Source organism: Thamnophis elegans, chromosome Z (genome assembly GCF_009769535.1).
Source record: "Thamnophis elegans isolate rThaEle1 chromosome Z, rThaEle1.pri, whole genome shotgun sequence".
Taxonomy (NCBI): Eukaryota; Metazoa; Chordata; class Lepidosauria; order Squamata; family Colubridae; genus Thamnophis; species Thamnophis elegans.
The window spans coordinates 45,973,478-45,993,819 of record NC_045558.1 but is presented as its reverse complement, the minus strand read 5'-3'; the positions used below and the strand labels follow the sequence as shown (position 1 = coordinate 45,993,819).

General features: G+C 32.3%; 1 protein-coding gene across 1 annotated transcript in view; it reads right to left on the bottom strand.

Annotated features, from left to right (window-relative positions):
- The window catches only part of KCNH8 (potassium voltage-gated channel subfamily H member 8), a 215,977-nt gene that overhangs the window by 102,220 nt on the left and 93,415 nt on the right, over positions 1-20,342 (bottom strand). Inside the window, exons 2-3 of the mRNA XM_032237738.1 lie at positions 17,473-17,706; positions 5,509-5,640 (exon numbers count right to left, since the gene is read on the bottom strand). Coding sequence (XP_032093629.1) covers positions 5,509-5,640; positions 17,473-17,706 — 366 coding nt within the window. The remainder of the gene's footprint in view (positions 1-5,508; positions 5,641-17,472; positions 17,707-20,342) is intronic.

Below are 20,342 nucleotides of genomic sequence, written 5' to 3'. Positions count from 1 at the left end.
TTCTTTTTTCTCCACTTCCTCAAATTTTGACCCAGCACTGGATAATTAGTAAGAAGGAAATTAACAATTATATTTACATTTACTGAAGAGGAAAGGATTAAAAGAGAATAAGAAAGCATATAATGGAAAATGCAAATTGAATGGAATGAGCTAATGCATGCGTCACTAGCATGCTCTCAGCGCCCCCCCCCCAATGCCCTAGTACTAGCACATTTTTCAATATGTATTTCCCATTGGGTGCCTTCTTATTCTTATATAATTTCATTGTCTCCTATCTCTTTGCTATTTGAGATGCAGAAAAAAAAAAGAAAACAGGAGAATGTGTAGTAACTATAATGATGAACATGTGATTGAGAGACAATATGAAGGTCATAAATGCACAATTTGATTGCATAGTTATTTTTCAGGACCAATGCAACTTTGAACAGTTGCTACATAGGGCAGTCTGTAAGCAAGGTCTACTTATATTACTAGTGCCTGCTTCAGAGTAAATGCCTTAAAACAGTTTTGTAGTTTTTAACGGGAGTGGACGGGAAAAGGCAGATTCATGCTGGCAGGAATTCACACATTCTCTTCTTTCTGTAATTTAGGTAAAGTAGCATGGTGAATTACTTTCGTTCATCACCTGTACTCATAGAGGCAGCTTTGCCACTATTTCTACCTAGGATATTTTATTTTGGGGGATGGATAGGTGCAGAAAACCTATGCTTCAATAGAAAATCCAAAGCAGAAACACAAAGTTGACCTTCTTCCTTTCTCCTCCCAATTTATCCACTCAAGTTCCAGGAAGCAACTGTTGCAGCATTTGGGTAGCAACAAAACACAAAAGAACAATTGTATATATGGTATATATCTCTTTTATCTCATTATTCCGTATCATTTTATCTTGGTTACAATATTTATTATTTATTTTCTTTATATGGTATTTTTAACATGATTTAATCTTCTGCTAGCTCTCAAAATTTATGTGTTTGAGATGCCCATCTATATAAATTGAAACTGAAAATTAATTTCTATCAATGAGTTAATTTTTAATTTATTTATAAAATTTATATGCCAGTCATCTCAAAGAAATAAGTACTGGTGAATATGAGTGGAAATCAATATGCAGCCTTCAGTGATACCATTTATATGCATATACCCTATTCTATTTTATTCTCTCTGGTCTCCATTTATATATATTTTTTTAAAAATATGAAGCTTCAAACTCCAAGAAGAAACTCCAAGAAGTGTGCCAATGTACAAAGAAATAGTTATGAATTCTAAATGTAGAAACTGTTTTCATTGGCATAATATTTATTTTAAGGATTGTGGAAAACAAATAATATAAGTTCTGAAGGTAACCATATCATTAAAGCAGTTATTGCTAATCAGCTGCCAAAACCAGAAAAAAAATTACCATTAGTTTCATCAATTCTGAGACAAAGAACTTGATTTCATTTCTTCCATAATGCATTTGAAGATTCTCCTTTTTATGACATGCTTCTGAAATATATCCCTTGATATACAGTTAGTTTAGCATCAGAATCTAGTTCTCTGTTTATTACCTGACCTTTCTTATTTGAGAAACTGTTTATCTCCTGCAGTGAAGCTTTAGTCCCTGGAAGATGATAGACCAATATGCTTATACATAATTCAGGAGCAAACCTAGTTATTTGTTCATAGCTTTTCTAAAAAAATATCACTTTTTAAAACAGTGCTTGCTGCATCTCAAAGTATTGAAGCAATGTGGCTGAGTTTATAGAGATGAAATTGTTGCAGGGAGAAATCTTATGTAAGACTTTGAGAAGAAATAATACATCCCCATGAAAGCATGCTGCAGAATGGTACAGCATAAATGGCTAGGCATGTCTCTTCAATAACTTTATTAATAATAATGCCAATAAATCTTTTACTGCAATATGCAATTACAGGCACAAGCAAAAATTATTTTAAAGTAAATATAGCTTTTATAACCTTAAAGTATGCTTCAGTTTTTCTATTCCATATCAAGGGTCATACTTTGAAAGCAGATGGAGTTAGCAATATTCAGAGTATAAGAGTGAAATGAGTTCTATCAATGTGTGTAAGTCTTAAGGTAAATGCACACCAAAACAACACAAGTTTGAGTCTAGTATGACCAGTCTTTGGAACGAGCTCCCCGTGGAGATTCGGACTCTCACCACCCTCCAGGCCTTCTGCAAAGCCCTTAAAACCTGGCTGTTCCGACAGGCCTAGGACTAATGAGTTTTTTGTCCCCCCTCGAATGGTATGGTTGTTGAGTGTTTTAAATTGTGGTATTGTTTTGTTCGTGTTCTTTTTTCTTATTTGTATCCCCCCCCCCCGACTTGGTTGTGAGCCGCCCTGAGTCCCCTCTGGGGAATAGGGCAGCATAGAAATATAATAAACTCAACTCAACTCAACTCAACTCACACTTCTGGATGAAGCAGAAGGAATGCTGGCAACCATACATTTAAGGGGTGTGCTGAAAATTGACTCCTATTTTTATTTTTTATCTATTTTTTGTTTTATTTTTAAATTGCTGAAAGGCAGGTTGAAGTAAGATGTAAATACATGCCATGTCTGTCTCTCATTTACCAGGTAATAGATTTACAATGGGACACCCAGTATGGCTGGATATTTCTCCTCCTTCCCATTATTCTTTTCAATTTATAATTTGGTTAAATACAAAGTTTTATTGATGAAGAAAATACTTTTTATTTAGCCGTATTTTACTTTCTGTGGGAATGATTATATGATTGCCATGGTGTTACCTCATTAACATGCCATGTCATAATAATAGTCTCACTTTTTTTAAAAAAAAGCCTCCATTGAATAATGAGCATAGGATAGCACTATGTTCATGCAGAATGTTAACAGAATAACATATTTGCAAACTACACTGCTCAATCATAGAACATCCTTTGTAAAAGAACTTTTGAAGAGATTTTCCATCAGGTTTGGTTTATATTTAATTTTGCTCTTAGAGAGGAACTTTACAGAACAAGTTCCCAGAGTATATTATGTCCTTTTAAGATTTGAGATATTGTTTTAAAGCTCCCGTCCTGAATTACAAATGTAATTAATAATTTTAATTATTGATTTTTAGTAATTGGACTACAGTTTTTGCTCAAAACAATAAAGATTTGTAAAGTTCCCTACCCCATTTAAAGAACATTTCTGAGAAAAGAAAGAGGGAGGTGGCTATTTTCGGAAACCTGATCTAGCAACAGTCTTTATTCCCAAAATGAGGCTGGCACCTCTCCTTTTAACTTTCTGGAAATCTCTCAAAACCCAGTTTTGTCATCAGGTCTGGGGATCCCAGAAGACTGGTGAAATTACCAAAGGTGGACTAAAAAGCAAAGAGAATGGAATTCTTCCCTTTTCTTCCTTCCCTCCCCTCCTCAGAAGATGGTAAATGCTTCTGCTGGATAGGGAAATGAACAAGGAACTAAAAAACTGTCATGGAATGTTGAAAATAAAGATCAATGACCACAGTAGCGGCAGCACATCCGCAGCCAGTATATGACTTTCCCAAATTTCATTCCCTCATAGATCCAGGAGTTTGGATATATTTTATAATTTAATTGAGATACCTTGGTTAAAAAATGCTGCACCATTTTAAACAGTTAAAGATCATGACATTAAGAGTTTGTGTTATTGGCTATATAGATGAAACTAATTTAATTAATTAACTAAAATAGAGTAAGCTATAATTCAAGTATCCACCAGATTCTGTGTAATGTCTGTTCACAACCAGACAAAAATTCAGGAGTTGATTTTGACTACCAAAACCTCTTGCGCATTGGGAAGAAAGCAATCTGCTAGTTAGAAAGAAATGGAAGTTTTCATTAATAAGTAACGTATGTAAAGTCTTTTTGTGAGAATCTCAAAGTTGCTTTTTCAAAAGACAACTGGACTTTCTTTTTTTTGTTTTGCTTGAAGAAGTTTTGCTTCTCATCAAAGAAGCTTCTTCGGTTTTGATTGAATGGTGGAGAATGGAAGGATTTAAATTTCTTGCATTCATCTGGTTATTAGCACTCTTTCTGAGAGTTGTGAGGCCACCTGGAGGTTTAACGGTGCCCTCAGGGTTGCCTGAATAATGCAAATAGATATGGAACCTTCTTGGAATTGCTCAAAGGACTGTATTGTAGACAGGAAATAGGTATTGTTGTATCCCTCTGTTGAAAATTCAGTCTTAATGTAGATGGCCTCTTTGACCCTTTCTTTCAAATCAGTTGGTTTGAAAGAGGGTCATACAGGCCATCTACATTAAGACCATGTACATATAAATCCTTCCATTCCCCACCATTCAGTCAAAACTGAAGAATCTGTTTGGATGAGAAGTGTTCAAGGAAAACAAACAAAATCTAGTTGCTGTTTGAAAAGGCACCTTTGGGACAACCATGACCTGTATGATTAACAATCTCCAGAGACTTTTTGTTAGAGTCTTGTTGTCTGAGTGGGTAACTGATTCTTTCAACTTCTTACTGTTTTATAGCCAATTGGACAACTAATCATAACAAGACTGCTCAGGTTCACTACTGATCAGCAAAGATTCATGTATGCAGAAAAGTTAAGCGTTAACAAAATAAAATGGCAAAAGTGAATTTGTCTGGTATAATTGTATGTATGTATGTATGTATGTATGTATGTATGTATGTATGTATGTATGTATTTTAAAAAAGTTATGAAAGTATCTCTTATTTCATCATAAAATTAATAGCTATACAAGAGCATCTGCTTCTACTCAATTAAATATGCAATAAGAAGTACCGTATTAGCTTGTTTTATTATCTTCTCTGTGTTTTAGACAAAATCTGTAAAAGATTGTAATTGGGAATAGGCCAATACTACGCTACTGACAGCATCTCTTGTCCTGCCCCAGCAGTGATGAAGCACATGAGAAAAACAAATTTAGACAATTTGTGAAAGTAACATCAAAAGCACATTCCTCAGTGCAGATTGTTTTATTTTGATCACATTCATGATCATAACTCAAATTATTAATTTGAACTGATTAAGAAATAGATCATATTGTTACACACAGTTGGAAGGCACCGTAGTCTAATCCAAGTTTAGTGTATTAGAAATAAAATCATTCCATTTCCTCCTCCATCTGATCCCATAGTTCCTTAAACTGAATAAAGGACTGTGAGCAATGCTGTTTCTTTGACTTGCCTACATTATATTTATACAAAGAGAATAAAAGTACCAAACAATTTCTTCTAGCATTCCTCAATACTGTATATGATTTTTTTTTAGCATTGATTCAGTGCTCATTTACTTTTGGTAAAACAGGAAAGTGTGTAATTCTGTATCTCGGCAATAATGTTTTAATTCAATCAGAATATAAATAAAAGATCCTTGTGACGTTACAAATGATATGAATTCATGGCCCTTTTGCATATAGCCATACAAACAACAAACAGCCATACAACAACAACCTCAACAATAACAACACACACACACACACATCACATATTGCGCTCTGAAAATCTTTGTTTTTGTCCTAAAAATCATACCTACCATCTTTTTTTTCTTCCAGAGAAATCTTTATTTTTGTATCTGTTATGTCTTTGAAAGAAGATAGAAACAGAACAACATCACCTTTCTCATTCTTAATTGGGACAACATCCAATAGGCACCAAAATGAAGACCCTGAAAGAAAAATAAATCCATTACATATATCATATAATTCTGTATGTATATATAGTTAATTATATGATATAATTGAAAAGATAAAAACTAAAAAAAAACATTTTCCTTTATTTGTTGTCATGCAATAATACTGTTTTCTCTGAAAGTAAAGTATTCATTTAAATGCAGTACATATCTACTGTGATAATAATCTGATAAATATTCTTGTATCATTTTGTTTTGAACTTTATCTTTTAAAAAAGACTATGAAGTGATCTTATGTTTGGGTTACCTTATTATCTCTGTATAGACTCATCTCTACTTGTAGCCTTTTATATGAGTCTAGATGTATAATAGTTTTAAATACTTTCAAATTAATAATGTTTTTCCTTAAAATGGAAGGCAAAATATAGTGTTTTGTAGCTGATTTATTAAATGCAGGAAAGCTAAAAATAAATAAATTTAACAGAGGAATATATCTAATGTCCTTCAATATCCTGAAAAAACTGCTACAATGTCTTTTGCACTTTGTGTTAATTGCACTAAGGCACCATGATAAGATTGTTTAAAGATATTTCTTTAAAATCCTATTATTGCATTTGTTTAACTCAGTATTTTTTATTTATAGGCAAACATTTACGTAGAATGGGTTTTTATACTTTCAATAATATTATTTAACAGGATTATAACAAATATCATTTACATAGATATTTCCAGGGAGAGAAAGAAATGCTTTTAACTATTTTTTCATTATCAAGTATTTAATGGGGTGAAATTTTATTTCCATATCAATAAACAACATTCAAAAATACATAAAATGCATATAAAACTCTTTAGGAGGTTTGGCTAAGATTCAATATGCCATTATATACCGAATGTACTATATTCACTATCAGTACTAAGCAATGCATTATTACTATTGATTACTGTCCTTACTAGGATAAGAAAACAAACTAGTGCACAAGAGCCAGCCATTGAAACCTTTGAACCCGGAGCCAGGCCTATCAATATCAGCCATTTTCTCCTTAGCATATTTCCCTGAAAAATGAGCCCCATACCTCATATACACAATATTTGGGAACTGATCACATGTGTACTTTGCTGTGAAATCCTGTTGTCTAGGAAGGGTGTGGAACCAAAATGGTTCAACAAGGATGACGCTTCACTGAGTTTCATGGACTTTATTAGAGCAACTTGTTTCCTTAGTAATTTAAGATTATTGTGGTTTTTTAAAAAAAGGTTCACAGCACTTGGGCTATTGAGCTGGTTAGCTAGTAAACTAATACTGTTTATTTCTGAACAAGCAATTGAAAATAACTAAACATTTCTAAGTATGAGTTTGGTATACTCTACTTTTTAGAGCAGGTGTTCCCAACTTCGAAAACTTTATGCCTGGCATAAACAAATAGAGCCATTCTATTGACTTCTTTGTTGACTTTATTGGGTTTATATTACAAGAATCTTCTAGATTGCCTTCCTTCCCCTGAGAAGAGGCAAATAAGTTTTCATAGATTTTGAGGTGAGGTTTGGGTCAGATTTATGTCTCTTGCAGCTGAGCAAGCTCTCAGGACTAATTTCCTGCTTGATCTCTCCTTCTGTCCTGGCTGTTACTTCACAACACTTTAAGATGTGTAAACTTCAACTCCCAGAATTTTTCATGCTAGTTGAGGATTCTCGGAATTTAAGACTATATACTGTATTTTTTTGCACTATAAGACACACACTCCACCCCTGCGATAATGTGCTGAAGCTGATCAGGCTGTTTGCTGTTTGCTGTAAGGATGCTAGCCAGATGAATACCGGATGGATGCTGGGAGGCAGAGACAGATTTTTTTTCTTGTTTTCCTCCTCAAAAGCTAATGTGTATCTTATGGTCCGATGCATCTTAGAGTGTGAAAAATATGGTATCTTAAAATTGCCAAAGTTGAGAAACAGTCTTCTAAAGCAGTGTTTTTCAACCTTTTTTGTGCAAAGGCACACTTTTTTCATGAAAAAAATCACGAGGCACACCACCATTAGAAAATGTTAAAAAAATTTAACTCTGTGCCTATATTGACTATATATAAAGTAATTTTCCCACGGCACACCTTACACTATGTCACGGCACACTAGTGTGCCGTGGCACAGTGGTTGAAAAACACTGTTCTAAAGTAATCTAATAATATAACAGTGCTTGCTGCCATTACACAGATACATTATCATAGTATTTTGGAATCAAGTTATATCTAATTCTCTGTAGTCTAAAATTTACTAACAAGGGCTATTGGGTTTAGATAAATATTCATTTCCAATTGTCTATTCCTATTTTTTCTACTCTAGAATTAGAGTTCTTTCAAGGTTTTTCCTAAGAATATTTCTTCAGCATTCACATTAAATTCATTCCTGAGGACCTCTCCCTAACATTGTCTCAATATGATGGCCACTAATTAGAAAAGATTTACACAAAATAATGGAAACCGGGGAGAGATTCACCCTAGAAACAAAGAGGAACTTTCTGATCGTGAGAACAATCAACCAATGTAACGGCTTGCCTTTGGAAGTTGTGGGAGCTTCATCACTTGAGACTTTCAAGAAGAGATTGGACTGCCAATCCAAGATATTATTTACATAAACTCCTTTTACATTTCACTGCTTATTCTTTATTGCAAAACCTGCAGTTTGGAAAGATTATATTTATGGCAACAATTGAATTTGTATATGAATCTTTACTTTGAAAATATCTATGCTTGCTTAGATACATTTATTAGACTGTTTTTTAAAATCTAGGTGTCTTTGAAAATTACAAATACTATGGATATGTAGGCATATGAAACATTGTTTCAAATAGTTTATCTCTCTTTAAAAGGCTAAAGTTAAAAGATTTCCTTTTTGGCTACAATTGTGTGCAAAAAGGGAACTGCCACTGTAAACAATCATTGTCTTGCAACTTCAGTTTAGATTTGTATTTAAGAATTATTTTCTTCCTTCTAGCTGTTTTCCCAAGAATACATTTTTTCCACACCTCAACACAATAAAATCTTCAGATTCAAAATATGCTTAAATATTGATGAATAAGTATATTCAAAAAGTAAAATATAATAAATTATAAAAAATTAATACCATACAAAATCATAGTATCATTGCATTAGAATTGAACCAGCATTGAACTGAATTCTTTTCAACCAAGAGACCACTAGATATGATTAGGTCATATATGATCAATCTGTGTTTTTAAAATCTGTACAATCTTTAAAATTAAAGAGACACTCTCAGTTAATGTGCAAGGCAAGGCCATTCAAATTAGGTCAGTTCCTACCAGTGGACTGGATTTGAGGGATCAGTGTTGTAGTGAATAAGAGGTCAAAGAGACAAACAATATAACAGTGAGGATTTGTGAAAACTGAAACAGAGATGTGATCTATAGAATCTTCCATATCTGTGAATTGGTTACACCCAAAGCATCCACAGGAGTCTAGCACCTTTATTAAAATGATGAAAGCAACTTTGCCTCATTGTGACCCAAATTCTGTTTGTTTCATAAGAGAATGTGGTGGTGTTAACATGCAAGTATAAAACAGGAAGAATTATAAACATTCTGGGACTCTGCAACCATAATAAATACATGCTATTTGCCAAGCATCCAAATCACATGGTCATGCGATCACAGGGATACCATGATGGTCAAAAGTGTAAAGACTAGTTGTTAAGTCATTTTTTCCAGTACTCTTTCCTAAATACAGTGACTACTGACAAAAGAATGAGAAGACAGTTCAACGAAATGAAATCTTATTATGGGAAACTGCAAGTAGAGGGCAAGTACTTTAAAATGGACCCATTGCTTCATGTTCCTGATATTGATGGATGACTGAAGAATGTATACTGCCTGGTAATGGGATATTATTAGAATGGGTAGGATCACGTTTCTGAATTCTTTTCTGTGTTTGTTGGTCTTAAGTAGCAAAACTGGTGCTTTAAGCTTTAGAAAGCTTTAATGTATCTTCCTTCTTAACTCTCAAAAAGATGCCATTTTGCTCCTGAAAAGCCAAAGCCCAAACCCTCCAGTGAAAGAAAAAAGTCCAAAATTTTCAATTCCACCATACAAAGATTCCCTTTTATTTTGTTGTATTAAATAAAGTAATAATGTAATTTTCAGTGTTACAGAAATATCAGCAACCATATAGTCCCATTTAAGTATTAGCAATCTAATAGCAATCTAAACTAGCAATATTGTTATAAACAAACCATACATAATATGAAAGTAGATTAAAAAGAAAAAGGTGAAATAGACAAAACAATTTGAGTAGACAACTATAGATATTGACAAGCAGAATTATACTTCCAATATCGCATGATAATTATCATGGTCATATTCTTACCCAATGTCTAATTTAATCCTTCTCAAACATTACTAGCTAGTTTTATTTCACATTATGTTATTTTAGTATAATTTTATTCATGGGTAAAGCACACAAAGTTATGTATGACATAATTTCAAAATACAGTATATCTTGCAACATGGGATACAATACTGTCAAAATATAGTATTACTGAATAATAATTTTTAAGTTAGGCCAAACAAGAATTCTACTGGGTAAATTCTTATTTCAGCCTATAACTGAAGCTAAAATAAGTCTGAAGGTATCAAACATTAAATCCAATTTTCCAAGCAAACAATTTATGTATCTTTTCAGGGCATTATATAAGTAGATTTAATATAAATAGTGTATTTAGGCAATGAATAGGAAAAAAATTAAAAGTTAAAAATGCACTATATACCAAAGCTTTGGAATATAAACACTGTTTATTTGACATATGAGTATAAACTAAAAGAATCATATGGAGAAATTAGATATGTGATGTTATTCCAGATGGTAGAAAATGGCTGTTGGAAACGTGTAATCTACATTTCTTGGAAAAGGAAGCATTTTCTACTAATTAAAAGATGCAGCAATGTGTGCTACTATCTCAGGTTTTATGATATTTTACAATAATATTTTGAATAGTGACTATGATTTAAATATAACACATAATGTAATCTTTTCTTTTCTTTCTTAGATATATTTTGACCTTGATTCGGGTTAATTTTTTAAATTTCCTTTTTCTTTGGGGAAGGAAATTTAAATTTTTGAATGGTTTTATTTTATTAATTTTCTGTTAGGAATGTTTTAAAAATTAAAAAATAATGTAAGCTGCATATACATAAACTTTGTTCTCTAATTCATCAAAGTAAATAAATTAAGTGAGAAGAAGGATTCTTTTTTTCTTTAACTAGGCAGAGAAAAGGAATATTGGAGATAAACAGATATTGCATTATATTATATTGAAAGTTTTCCAGTACAAAATTTGGGTGAGGATGGAGTAGAGTCAGTGAACCTACACTTCTATTTTTAAACTACAAGACTGCCACTAAACCCACAAGTTTGCCACTGAAAATCAGTGGCAAATTGCTGAATTCCAAAACTGTAATTAAAAAAAAATATGTTCAATAGTAAAAATAAGATCCAAATTTTGTTTAATGTAGCACAAAGTTTAATTCACTTAAAAAAAATTCACCAGGTGCTAAATATTTCAAAAATAAAGTAATATTTTTTAAAAGTGAGAATAGGAATTCTTGTAAGCCACTAGGGAATTATCTAGGACACATTGCTGTCTACAAATGCCATGTTTCATATAGTTTGGCAGAAATAGATACGAGATATTGGAAGTGAACTGTCCTAGTGGTGTCTATATGTACATGCATAATACACAATAATTTAAGAAATTGGACTGGAGTTTCTGTATCTGCCCTTGGAAGGTTCAAGCTTATCAAAGGAGTCAGAAAGTCAGAAGTACAGTATAGACAATCTCCGTTGTAGAAAAATGTCAGTATCACAGAACATTTCTGAGAAAAAAAAATACCAGTTCTTTGCTAGAGAATCTGACAAAGGAGGCATGAAGAAATATCTGATTATAAATGGGTCAGTTTGGGCTGTTAAATAAACATATGGATGGAGATTCTACTAGTAGATGAAAGTCATATCTGTAAGACATGGTTACCTATATACTGCAAAAACTTATTTTTATTTGTATATTTGTATTGTCACATTAACTCAAACAACAAATTTTGAATAAAGGTACCTAAAATCTGCTAGCTTAAAGAATGCATTAAAAATCTGAGGTGAAGGGAGCTGATGTCGCAACGATATGGACATGCGATCTTGGAGCTCTGAGATCGCAGCCAATACTTTTACTACTGGGTGGTCCATCTGGACCTAAACTGTCTCGAAGAGATGGTGACAGGGAAGAGTACGTCTTGCTGATCTCAGAGACACCGCAAAGTCCCTGATTGATCCAAAAGAAAATGTTTCCATCTGGTGAGCAAATTTTATTTTTACAAAAAGGACTGCCCAAAAAAGATTAAAAACAAATCAAACTTGTAAAGAAAAGAAAAGAAAATAAGTGGTGAATTTAAGCTATTTTGGACAGTGTGTTATCCTTTTTAAAAAATTGTCTTCTATGGATGGAAGTTTTGCAAACACTTCCTACTTTTTAAAATGAAAGTATTGGCTTTTCTTCTACTACTATTTTTTAACCTATGGATTATATCTTTTTTTAAAATTTTCACAATACTGGCTTGGATGGGTTTTTTCTTTTTATTTTGTTCTACTTAAGAGCTTGGAATATAAAGGGGATATAAAAGGAATATAAAGAGAGCAGTAACATCAGAGGGAAAATAAGTTATACTGCCACTTGGAGGTTGGAGGCTGAGTTCTGGAAATATTTTTCTCTCTCTTTTCTTTGATCATTTTGACCTTGCACTTCAAAGGTTTTAGCTTGCAAAGAGATAAGATGAGTTGTTTATGCAAGTGCCCTTTGGATGTCTCTTTGGCAGCGAGAGAGAAGTGAAAAACAAAGTTTTGTTTTCCAACTAGAGTGGCAGTGTTTATAAATTGGACAATGATATAATACCAAGAAGAAACCATAACATTACAACAGATTATGTTTGAAATTCAAAAATTATTAGAAATGTCAGAGAGAATTGAGAAGAAATTGGAAAATATAGATGTTAATATAGCAAAATTTGATGAAATTGAAGATAGCCAGATAATGGAAAAAGTGGAGGTAGTCTCAAAAACCCAATGGAGAAATGAACAAAGAGGCAAGATAACTGTGGATGTCGACAGTGATCTGTGCATGGTTGGAAATGGAAAGAATGGAACATGGAAAGGGAAGAGAGATGAAAAGGATCTCTACTCCAGATTTCAAAGTATAGAAGGAGAAAAAAGAGAAGAATTGATGGATTTAAGGAGAGGAACTTTGACAAAAGCATTACTGATAACCAAAGATAAGCTGATTAAAGAAGCTGATGAAGGGTTTCGAGAATTTATAAGACAAGCAACAAAGTGCGAAGAGAAGTCCACACAAAGTAGATTAAGGAAATAACCAGAAGATTAAGCCCACATAAGGCAAAAGAAATAAGACTATACTGCTACTGGAAAGACACAGAATGAAAACTATTAACAAATACTAGCTAAATAGTTAAAATTAGAACATTATGTTAAAAATGAAGTGATAATGGATATAGCTAGATAGATAATTGATAATGATATAATTTATACATATGTATTGGTTTGACAAAATAATTTTTGGTATAAATTTTTAAATGGTGACCATGAAAGGAAGTTTAGAAATTTTGTTATGTATGAAAGCCTATAATATTGAAATTGGATATAAGTTGTAAACAGTGATTAAGAAAGGAGGTTTAGAAACTTTGTTATCAAACATAATTAATTTTTATTTAGAACGTTTCACAAAGATAGAATGTTGTTGGATGATATTGAAAATAGACAATGGAATGCCATTATGTGGTTTTGCTTTGAATTTTGGAATATTTGTTATAAAGGGATGTTAAAACAACTATAGTCATATGAAGGATGAGGTATGATAAGAGTAATATATATATGTAAAATATGTAAAATATATAATTTTATATGGATTATGGGTGATGACTGTGGAAGGGATGCACGAAAGTTCTTTGTAACCAATTGACACACTTTTTATAATTTGTAATGGAATATTTTATGGTGTTTTTTTTGTCTTGTTTGTTTGTGTCTATTCAAAAAATAAAAAAAATAATAAAAAAGAATGCATTAAAAATCTGGGACCCATTTTTCCTGTGAAATTGAAATTTTCATGATGTCTAGATCAGTTTTATTCACAACATTGTGACATTCAAATGTTCCCACTGTGATATAAACATGGTTTCTAATACTGCCAGCTTCCCACAAGCAAAGTCTATAAGAAATCTGGCAGAAAGTCATAAATCACTTCTGCTCCTACTGTTTTGTTTTGTTTTTGATCACCTGTGGTTGTTTTGTTTAGGTAAGTAAATATTGATTTATTATTGAAATTTATTTCCCATTAAATTGCTTTTTTATATTTATGAAATACTGATATAGGATTATCCAGCATTGGGATAAAGAAAATTCTAAAGGTTATTGTTAATTTAGCCACATCAGACAGTACTATCTCTCTTTCAAAGGATGACCCAATGGATCATAGAGTTGTCTAATTACTTCTAAATTAAAAAGTTGTTCAAATAAAATTATGTAAAATAGGGAAGGATGGTTATATGATAAAGATACTTCAATATTTTAGTGTAGAGACACTTATTTCTCTTGCTTTTTGTTTAAAAACTGGGCCAAAGTAGTCATATATTTAATTTGATCCAATCTTGTTCCAAACTGGCTTTATTTCTTGCACAAGTTTTAGGAAATGCTCCCTAAAAACAAGCACTCATAATTCATTTTACAATCTCCAGTTTTGTGTAGGAGATTCTTTAAGAGCAACATTATTTTTATAAATCATTTTGAGCATTTTTAAACACAGACTGGTTAGTCACATATTTGTTGGTTCTAAAATCTTACATTAAGTGATATTACAGCTAAGAGATCATCATATAAATATTAAATATGTTAATAAATGGTATAATTAAATAGATTTTATTTGTAGTCTAGAGTCTGCGGAGTTAAATTGATGTAGTTCTTTATATCACTTTGGTATAGTAATTCTACTTTTGCGGCCAAAAATAATCAGAATTCTGGATATGGACATTTATTGAAAAACATCAGCGGAGACAAAGGTGACATGCACATCTAAGAAACAATATTCAAACCACATTCCCCATTGTCAGGTTGTCCAGATGTATTTCTTCATAAAGTTTGAATATGACACAATTAATTATTTTCAGTATGATCCCTTGATTTTGATTTCAAAAGTCAGAATTTACTGAAACACAGAAATATTATTTCAAAGTCCAGATTTTTAAGCAATGTTCTCCCCAATCTAGTGTTCTGACTCTTGCAACTCTACTAACTTCCAGAATGTTTTTAAAAGTCACTCCAACATTACTATTTTTTCCTTATTATCCATTCTCTACCACTCTTTCTTAGCAACTTATAAAAGTACATCTTTACCTTAATTCAACCTACATCTTCATATTTTTAAGTACATATAACTGATGTCCTCATACATAAACGTTATGCATATTAACAATATGTAGGCTTATTAGCACCTATTTAAAGGCAGCCTACTATATTCAGGATCAATTGGCCATATATAAGGCCACAGAAGCATGTGCTTCAATAGCATTATTGCTATTACTTTCTGTTTCAGAAGAGAAGCAAATATAGTGCCAACACAGGGGATATTGTATGAACATAATTGTGCATGCCTTACACATACATAGAAACAGGGGTGAAATTCAGCAGATTCTGGAGAACCTGTAGCAGAAATTTTGAGCAGTTCGTAGAACTGGCAAATACCACCTTTGACTAGCCCCAGAGTGGGGTGGGAATGGAGATTTTACAGTATCCTTCCTCTGCCACGCCCACCAAGCCACACCCACAGAACCGGTAATAAAAAATGAATTTCTGCATGGAAATCTGCATAGAAAGTATATAGTAATAGCATTTATGCTTATATATACTGTTCCATTGTGCTTTACAGAACTCTCTGAGTGTTTTGCAATGTAAGTATTATTTGCATATTGCCCTGAACAATCTAGGCCCTCATCTGAATTTATGTGAATTTTTATTATATTGAATCTAAAAAATGCTCTACCTGGCTCACTAGTCTCTATATTCTGCCCTCCCCAACCTATGTGTTCCAAATGTGTTGCTTACCAACAAAACCAAGGTTATGATGGTTTTGTTGGTTATGATTTGGGGCAATTGAATCTAATGCATATTGAATTGGCATCCTTTATTCTCAAGGACAGTGCTTGAAGCCATACAGCATCAAAGGTTTCTTATCAAATAATGTAATAATTAATTTAAAATGGTAAATGACCTAGTACCAAATTTTTGTGATTGGCCACAGTGTGAAAATATTTGTCATTATTTTCATATTCTTCACATTTTTCTGCCTGACCTCACTTTTATTATTATCCTGCTTGACCAACCATGAGTCTATGTGTGCTGTATTTCAGAATAATACACCAGAATAATAAATTATTGAAGTTATTGAAGTTTATGCTATACCAGGTATATTAAAGATAAGGCTAGAATTATTCTTATGAAATTTGTGTGAATGCATTTTATTATGAATTGGTATGATTTATATATTTGAAATTGTCAATATGTAAGTTCAACTCCTATTAATTTAGTTTTAACAAAAGTTTCATTTTAAATTATTTTAAAATTAATTTTGATATACCTTAAATTATACCTTAACCAGCATATTATATATATTTAAACTGTTTATTGATGAAAACTACTTATATGGAATTACAGATCATATTCTCAAAGACTCAGGAAGATAAAAAATATATGAATCTGAAGCATACTAAGTATGCTTAGTATACTAAGTATGCTTAGTATACTAAGTATGCTTAGCATACTAAGTATGCTTAGTATGGCATACTTGCTAAGTATTTAACCACTGCGCCACTAAGGTGGCGCAGTGGTTAAATGCAGCACTGCAGGCTACTGCTAGATCAGCAGGTTAGCGGTTCAAATCTCACCGGCTCAGGGTTGACTCAGCCTTCCATCCTTCCGAGGTGGGTAAAATGAGGACCCAGATTGTTGGGGGCAATATGCTGACTCTCTGTAAACCGCTTAGAGAGGCCTGAAAGGCCTATGAAGCGGTATATAAGTCTACTGCTATTGCTATTATACAATCATCCCTAATCTGATAGACTTCAGATAGACTGAAATATAACTTCCACACTAGCATTATTTTCTCAGAAAAGTTAGTTGGTTTAAAGCAACTGGCAAAAGATTAAAGTCAAACCAAGATTCTATCCTACTAGGTTAAAAAAGTCATAAAAACATGCTGAATTATATTTTTGAATATGTTATAAACAAATGCATACTATAATATACATTTATTTCTATTTTATATACTATTTAGGCTTATTACATTTCCTAATTATAGGAGGTCAACCTTACACCAGTTCAAGATTTAAAATTAAAAGAAAAAAAGTTTTACATTATTTATTACTATGTTCCAACATTTTGAACTCATCTACAATAATCAATTAAATACATTTAAGTCTCTTTGGTAAATGATATATAGTACTATATGTAAAGAATCATCACTAGAGACAAGAATAGTGATGCTATACATTTTCTTATCTATCTTATATTTTCATGGCCAGGTAAGAACATTGGTAGTAAAATGAATTTATAACTTTAATTTTAATGTTATTTATTTCTCAAATAAGCTACATATGAATAATGTATATAAAGTATACCAGTGTATTTATACGATGATATCTTGACTTTATCTTAGCTATAACCTAATGGAGTAGCTAATTATTATCAAAACATGCCAGCACCATCTTTCTCCTAAATTTCTATCCATGTAAACAATATTTAAGAAAATAATACTCACTGTTCTTTTTATAAAACATGATCTCTCCTTTGAATTCCATTTTTTCTTCCAATGACTTTTCAATTTGGAGAATCATTTGCTCATTTGTTTCAGCACCATATAAAAATTTACAGCTGCAGCTCTTCTGCATGACTTCGGTTCGTGCAAATCCAGAAAGCTCACAGAAGCCATCAGAACAGTAAACTATGGGGAATCCTTTAGCCACTTGAGCATTGGCAAGAATGAAATTGCTATCTGTAAAAAAAGACAAAAGTACAATATTTATAAATATAACCTGCTTATTCCATGCCCAGCATACTTTCCCCAGAGGATGTCCTCCAGATACTGTAAACCACAAAACCCAATAGTACCAGGAGTAATATTTCATGATTAGGAATGAGAAGTTCAGGTCAAAACATCTTAAAGGTGGCTGGTTGAAGAAAGTACAGTGTTATAGTACTTCAAACACTTGTTAGAGCCATGGTGGTGCAGGGGTTAGAATACAGCACTGCAGTATTCTATCACCAACTGCTATCACCAACTGCCAGCAATTTGGCAGTTTGGGTCTCACTAGCTCAAGACTGACTCAGTCTTCCATCCTTCCAAGGTTGGTAAAATGAGGACACAGATTGTTGGGGGCAATAGGCTGACTCTGTAAACCTCTTAGAGAGAGAGCTGTAAAGCACTTTCAAGCGGTATATAAGCCTAAGTGCTATTGCTATTGTTATTGTTCACAACTGAAAAATATAGAAATTCCAAAGTAGCTACTAAGATATTAATGTTTTGAATGATCTTTATGGATATTTGAAAAAGGATCACAAATATACAGAAAGCAAAGTTTTGTCATTTTATAGGATACAATAAATTTCTTACGAAGTTACTTTTCATCAAATTAAAAATAAAAGGAAACTATCACTGAGACACCTTGGCAGAGGAAGAGGCAATTCCATTTTAAGTCATGAAAAGGATATGGCTTATTACTATTAATCCAGTTAATAAGAAAAGTGGGAATATGATTTAGGCAAGAATTCTTTCAGATGCCTCTGCTGAACCAATTACATATTTTTTCCTGCATCCAAGAACACTATCCATACTACTGATTTTAATTTTTATGAATGTATATTTATACTACTGAATCTTATTACAGGCTTACTGTAATAATAAGGCATTAAAACCAGAAAATGCAATTAAAAACTATAATAAATAGGAAAAAATAAAATACAAATAACCAACCGAAAGTTAAAGGAACACTAACTTCCAAAAACCATTTGGAAAATCCTTTCTTAACGTGTTTATGGTATTATCAAATGGACTCTTGGGGAAGGCTCATCCATTAAATGGGAAATGCTGTTAAGAAACACCTGCTCTGAGCACCGTCCTGTTTCTGAAGAGCATCTAACATTTTCAGGTTATGTATTGAAGAATGTAGTCCTGATTTAGGGAATATAAAAATCAATTTGAATTTTACTTGGAAACTTATCAAAACTTCTCTACTGTCCCTTGATATAGCTGTCACAAGATTGAGTTGGTTCTTACTCACCAGTTGGACTCTACAGCAATTAGCACCTCCAGTTCCTAAGTAGCATTCAAAGCCAGCCCCCATACAAAGTGTGTTACTTTACCAAATAAAATAATAATCTATCCCAGTGATGTCAGTAATTTAAAGTTGCCTGCTAGTTAGTAAGATTTTACAAAACCAAGTTGGGTGGGCAGGAAAAATAACTGAAGGCAATACTGCTTGTTGTCTACGTGCCATGATCGTGTACATGCCTACTGCACAGTCAGTAGGATTTTAACTAGTTTTTGAATTGAATAATCATCACAAAAGAAAGTTGTATATTGTCTTGCAATAATACTCAAAAGTTTTTAATCTCTCCAAAATGTTCCGAATAAACAAACATAGCTATAGAAAAGGAAAAATTGATCCCTTTCTGTCATGAAAATTGATCTTATTAGTGAAATAGATATTTATAATGTATGAATTGTTTATTTGACAAAAACCATGTGAACAAGTAATTTCATCCTAAAGATGTTTTCTGGCTTTTAAAAGATTTTTCATATCTGTTCAAAGTTTTTTTTAAAATAAACTTTAATGTTGTGTCATTCTTGTTTTGTAGGATTAATCATAAGACTTTTCAGCTGCCTTTCTTTTCTCAAATTGAAAGTATAAGATCTTTGATTCAAATCTTCAAGATTCTGGTTCAAATAATCCCCAAAGCTTTTCTTTGCTTCAGTCATTCTAAAAGGTGTATGTAATCAGAAAAAGTAAATTCCCCAGAAATCAGCTGACCTGCTATCAGATCAGTGGAATCGTATTTTGTAAAAATGGTAGAAGACTTTCATTTTCTCTGCTGTCTTTATTTTTGATCCATGGACATTCAAATATACGCTGCTGCTATTCAATAATTTAGGCAGTAAAATATCTCTGTACCAATTTTCCATTTCTATATACCAGTTTATAATAAAGCAATCAAAGGATGACAATATTCCTATTTTTCATGGATATCTACCTCACACATATCTACTGACACAGGACATACTTCACTGTGTATGCACATACAGCACATACTTCACTGTGTATGGACATACAGCACATACAGCACATACCTTACTGTGTGACACAGGACATACATATAGCAAACATACATTGATTCTAGTTGAAGAGTGATCATGCTGAAAAATTATTTCCCCATTGCAAAATTTCAAATAGCTTCAGTTTATTTTTAAGCCTGTTTTATTTTAACATTTTAAATTTGTTTGTTTGTTTGTTTGTTTATTTATTTAGGAATCTTTCTATTCTAAAATCCAGTATGTAATTTATGATGCAAACTCTTCTACTATAGGCTGTATAAACTCAGATTATTTTTACATTGTGCTATAGGGTTCTTACA